This window comes from Entamoeba invadens, assembly GCF_000330505.1.
Source record: "Entamoeba invadens IP1 unplaced genomic scaffold scaff_1105074725361, whole genome shotgun sequence".
Classification (NCBI taxonomy): Eukaryota; Evosea; order Mastigamoebida; family Endamoebidae; genus Entamoeba; species Entamoeba invadens.
The window spans coordinates 9941-15966 of NW_004440121.1; the positions used below are offsets into that span (position 1 = coordinate 9941).

The 6026-nt window shown below is 34.8% G+C and overlaps 1 protein-coding gene and 3 pseudogenes across 1 annotated transcript; 3 read left to right on the forward strand and 1 right to left on the reverse strand.

Moving 5' to 3' along the window:
* Positions 1 to 189: 189 nt before the first annotated feature.
* Positions 190 to 676, reverse strand: EIN_145230 (hypothetical protein; the record flags this gene model as incomplete). The annotated part of the gene is given in 2 exon segments (XM_004254305.1): positions 190 to 427; positions 444 to 676. Coding segments are annotated over 2 exon segments (471 nt in total), but the record flags the coding sequence as incomplete, so codon positions are not given.
* Positions 677 to 1002: 326 nt separating this feature from the next.
* On the forward strand, positions 1003 to 1562 carry EIN_145240 (annotated as a pseudogene).
* Positions 1563 to 1876: 314 nt separating this feature from the next.
* Positions 1877 to 3085, forward strand: EIN_145250 (annotated as a pseudogene).
* Positions 3086 to 3918: 833 nt separating this feature from the next.
* On the forward strand, positions 3919 to 4242 carry EIN_145260 (annotated as a pseudogene).
* The last annotated feature ends 1784 nt before the right edge of the window (positions 4243 to 6026 follow it).

Consider the following 6026-nt stretch of genomic DNA (forward strand, 5'->3'; position numbering starts at 1 on the left):
TGTTTCCAGTAAAATATTCCTATTTTTCCCGTTTTTTTTACTGTTTTTTTTAACACAGAGATGGTGGAAATTATTTCAAAATAAAACTATAACGAATAGTTTATTTATAATAATGTACCATAAATAAAGAGTTGTGAAAGTGTATTTTTTGAATTTCAATTATCTCAAAAACTTTATTTTTCAAAAAACAATATGTGTTGAAGTTTTTGCCTTTGCAAGAACTTCAACCCCCTCAGCCGTCGTCTCAGACTTCAACAACATTGCAACACATCGACCATATGGAAGACGGAAAGCGGCTCCTGTTTTGTGAGCCATTGAGTGAATAATCCCAAGGAATGTGGAAGAAACGGCCATACCATCAATGGTAGCTGCATTGTGCATCTTCTCTCTTGCAACAAAACCCCGTTGAATGACTTGACCAAGTCGTCTAAGACTAATTTGACTGACTTTTAGCAAGACCATCTGTGTATTCATTTGTTATAACTGGGACATAAGCATCAACCACATGAACCAAAACATTGATACCACAGTCTGTTCGAGCTTTCTTTGATAATGAGACACCGAACATTGGGTCGATGATAGTAACTGATGGAGTCAATAAATAATCTGCAAGTGGACACTTCTTGCCAGTCTCTGTGTTTTTGATGACAGCAAGTGGAGTGACTTCAGACGCCATTCCAATTGTCAATAATCTCATGAAACTATTTTGTGAGAAGGATGGCAAAAGTTACACTGAAGAATTCAGATTTGGTAAGACCAAGATTTTCTTCAAGGTTGGTGTTCTTGCTGAAATTGAAGAAATTAGAGAGAACAGAGTCACTGAACTAATCGATGGTCTTCATATGTGTGCAAAAGCCATCGCACAAAGAAAGTTTATTGAACAGAAACGCAATGAACGATTGCCATTATTGTCATTCAAGACACCATTCACACTTGGTACCAATTCAGAAATTGGGTTTGGTTCAGATTGTTACAAAAAGTCCAACCAATACTCAAAAGGAGATGAGTCAACGAAGAACCGCAGCCAAGGACAAAGAAATTGAAATTTTGAAGAAGAAGCTTGCTGAAGAAATTGCAAAGAGAGAAGCCGCCGAGAAGGCACTTTTTGAGATGAAAATCAAGAACGTCGACTTGGAAGCTTTAGTCAAAAGCTTAAAAAAGATATTGTGCGAAGGAATGTTAAACTTGACAAGGCTGATATGAAGTCACAAGAAGACCAAGAACACATTGAGGAACTCCAAGGTGATATCAAGAGAGGAAAGGAAGACTTAAGCAAGTTAACCACTGAGTACAAGTAACTTGAAGCTGATAATCAAAGACTTCAAGATGAAATTACTGAGCACAAAGCGACTATTGCTCAGAGGGACAGTGTCATCACTGAGTTGAACAAAGACATTGAAGATAAGGAAGGCGAAATTTCTGACTTAAAGAAGAAACTTGAAGCTAAAGAAGACAATTCAAAATATCTTGAGACACAATTACGCGTGAAGGAAGACAACATTGCTGATTTGGAGAAACAAGTCAAGAAGTTGCAAAACACCATTGCTGATGTCAACGCATAGAATAAAAACACCGGAGCTGTTTAAATTATCTTACCAATATTAAAAATGATTTGAAAAAGACTCAATTTGCTCTTGAAATACTGAGAAGAAACTCGACCAACAAGTTGCTCAGAACAAGAAGGTCTCAGACGAGAGAGATGGGTATAATTAACAGTTACAAGCTGAGAAGACGAAAACTGCTGCTTTGACCTCAGCAAAGAATGCAAATGATAAAAAGATTATATCTTTGAACTCCGATAAATGAGTTAGAAGATAAGAACAGAAAACTTGCTGAGTTGGTTAAGAGAATTGAAGATGGTCTGAAAGACTCTGATATGTTGAAAGCACAGAAGGCCGACTACAAAGCTCGAATCCAATTTTGTAAAGATGTTATGGAGAAGACTGAAAATCGAATTTAAATCAAAAAGACGTTGAAATTCATAACTTGAACGAACAACTTGCCTAAACTGCTGATAAGAAATACAAGCTTGGTGCTGATGCCGAGAACACAAATAAAAGGAAAGATGCTCAAGAGAAACAACTGACTCAATTGAATGCTGACAATGACAATTTGACTAAAGCCAAATCAGTTGTTGATGCCAAATTGAAAGACGCTGAAAGAGAAAAAGCTGCTCTTAACGTAAAAAGTTGAAGCCGCAAATGAGAAGTTAAGAATTACTAAGAACGACTTGGGAAGAACTAAAGCCGAACTCGACCAACTTCAACAGAACTTTAACTATCTTAAGAAGAATGCCGACACTGATGCTGCTGATAAGAAGAAAATCAATGGAACTGTTAATGAGAGCAATAAGAAGATTTAGGAATTGAGTGCCAAAGTCGACGAACTTACTGGTGTTATTACAAGAAGAGAACAAGAAGTTGCTGAAGCCAACGAAGAACTTGAAACTGTCAAGAAAGACAAATTTGCGAAAGAAAAGGAGGCAAAGAATTTGAAAACAGAAAACGACGAAATTAAAGAAAAGATGAAGAACTTGACGAATGATAAAAACCAACTTTCTTCTGAAAAGAAGAAGCTTCAAGACAAATATGACCAACTCAATAACTTAGTTTCAGGACATGAAGACGAGACCAACAATTTGAATGGTTCGATCAAAAAGTTACAAAAAGACTTAGAAGCAAACAACACCGAGTTGACTGAATTGAGAGACAGAACAGCTAAGGACAAGAATAAAATAGCCGATTTGGAACAACAATTGCAAGACCTTAAAGATAGACCAGTTGGGACTTCAAATATCGACCAAACTGAAGTCATCAAGAGAGACAACCAAATAGTTGATTTGGAAAAGGCAGTTGCTGCGTTGAAAGACCAGAACACTCAACTTGATGCTGCTAAGAAGGATATAAAAAAGCAATTGAAGACGCTTCGAAGATTGAGAATTATGAATCACATATTAAGGCACTTGAAGCACAAAAGAAGATGGCTTTGGACGACAAAGCGGAGGCCGAGAAGACTGCCGCGGACCAATCTGATAGAAGAAAGAAGACTAAGTCAAAGCACTCAATGCACAAGTCTCATCACTTAAAGTCCAAGTCAACGCACCGGCTTCTGTTGCTCAAGAAGAAGAGAAGAACACGTTGAATGCAAATTGCTGAAATTCAAGCCCAACCCGATGAAGAAAGACAGAAAGCTGACAGTGCAGATGCTGCGAGAAAGGCTGCTGAGAGCAAATTTCAGGAAGTCTAGTTCAACTTAGATGAAGCAAATAACACTAAAGAAAAGTCGACTAAAAAGGCGAATGATTTGATTGTCCAAGTTGATCAACTCTCTGATTGGAAGAAGAATAATGAGAAGGATTTGGAGGAAATGGACAAGATGATCAACGACTTGAATGCCGAAGTTGACAAGGCACAGAAGCAATTTGACACTGCAAATGATGACAAAGATGGCAATGAAGCGATGAAATAGAAATACCAAGACGAACTGATGAGTGTCAGAACTGAACTTGACCAAGAAAAGAAAGACCACACTAAGACTTAATTGATTAAAGGAAAGTACGAGAAGGATATCGCTGAAATCACAGTCAGAGCTGAAACATTTGAGAAGAACGTCCAGATGGCTGAACAAGAGAAGGTCAAGACTATGAAAGATTACAAGGCCGCTACTGAAAAAAAATGATAGAACAAAGACAGAACTCAACGAGAAACAAGACGAATGCGACAAACTTGAAGACGATATGTCTGAGATGAAGACTGAATTGAGGCAACACTTAAACAAGCTGCTAAGACTTATAAACAGTCGAAGAACACTTATGAGAAGGAATTGACTGAATTGAATGAACAACTTGATCTTGAAAGAACCACTGCTCAACAGGCTAAAGCACAGAAAAAGTAATTCGCCGAGAAGCTTAGAGAAGTGATGGAGAACGAAAACGAATTTGGTGAATATAAAGAACAGGCCGAGAAGTCGATTAACTCGTTGACTGCTCAAAAGGCTGATTTACAGAAGGAACTTGAGAAGGAGAGAGCAATGAAACAAGAGGCTGACAAAGAAACTCAAAAACTCAGAGCCAAAGTCACCGATTCAGAAGCTAAATTGGCAGACGCTGGTGCTACTGGAGCTTCTATTGCTAAATTGAAAGCGAAACAGAAAAGGAAGAAGCACAAGACGCAGCTGCTAAAGCTAAGAAACAAGCTAAACAGTAAACCAGAAAGGTTGAAGAGGCTGAGAGAAAGCTTGTAGAATTTGAACAGAAAGAATCCACATTCAACACCCAGATTGGTAAGACACAATCCGATTTGAAGAAGACTTGACAATAAGTCAGAGATTGAGAATTGCCGAGTTGGGAGATCAGGTCAGAAAGGCCGGTGAAGATCTGAACAACAAACAACTTGAAGTTGATCGGGTGAGTGCAATTACTTTTGAAGACCAAGAACAATTCAATTCAAGTAAAACACAAAAAGACAAGGATAAATAATTATTACATTGTTTTTTAATTTTTTTTAAATTAAAATCTAGTTAAAATACAAGAGTCAAGTAATTAATAAATACAATATTTTTATTATTTTTTATAGTTTAATTTCGACTAGATGCCTCGAGTCTTTAAAAATTAGACTTTAACTTGGAGTCTTACTTAGAGTCTATAGGTAGATTTTAATAATTCCACAAGAAATTCTTTTTTTCAAATAATTTTCATTGAGTGATGGATATTTTAATTGGGGTCTATCACGGAACAGGGAAAAATTTGGAACTTGTCCCAAAAATTCATTTTAAAATGTAAAGGGGTATATTTTTTTGTTTTTATGCCAAAAATAAAGTAGTTTTAGTAAAATTCATAGAGTCATTCAAACAACGTTGTCCTTTTTCCAAACGTTGTTTCCTTCGATTTTTTCGATACATTTTCTTTTTTATTCGAAATGAATTCAAAATAAATTTAAAACCGCCATGCAACAAAATATTTTTATGTTTTTGTTTATTGAAATTTTTTTGTTTATTAAAAAAACTGGATAATAAATTAAAACAAAAACCAATAAATTTCAAGATCAATATTATTTTTCTGAACATACACGTTTTCAGATAACCATCGCAAAAGGCTGCATTTGATTAAAATAACTTTAAAGGCGAGAGTATGCTACAAAGACAATATAGTTGGAAATGTAAATTGGGTAGCAAGACTTAATTTGCGTGTTTCAAGCATGTATAAGATACCATTTTATAGAAGATTGTTGACATCATTTGAGTGTGGTTATGTCACCAATTTTATACATTGGTCACTTTCTCGGCTCCTTGTCATGACAACGAATATCAAGCACATAAAGTCTTGTGTTTTTTTATGTTCGCTGAACCCATTTAAATTCGTTACCCTTGTTAGAAACTATTAACTATTGTAAAATTACAGTTTATATATTTAAAAAATTAACGAGCATAATATATATAAAAATTCATTGTATTTTACGAAAATTAACAATTTTTTCATATAAAATATTTTTTTTAAAAAAATCCAATTTACAACTGTAATGACTCGAATTATATTATTATATAATAATTCTTAATGATCTTAACCAAAATATACAGTCTGTTGAACTCATACTGTTTGGCAACAAAGATGTCAACATCTGACATTTGTAGTGGATACAAAACTTTAATTTTGAACGATTTCATCGCATACTTCAAACAAATTCAGTCTTTTGTAATTCAATTCAATTATATTATCTTTTTCCACAAACATGATAAAAACAATGAAAGACAGTGAAATGATGAACCGTCAAAACAAACAGTTCCCAGTATTGTTTGTCTTTTTCTCTCCCCGAAAATTGAAAAGTTCACTTTGGATGTACCGTCTCTGTTAGATATATCACTATGTGAACAATATGATCCACCCATTTCTGAAACTACGATTAAATATACATGAGGTCAAAATATCAATAATATCATAATTTAGTATTTCAAAATAACAATTATTTTTATCCGTGTTTACAATAACTTTTACTTCTTTCATTATTTTACCTTTTGCGAATTTAATTCTT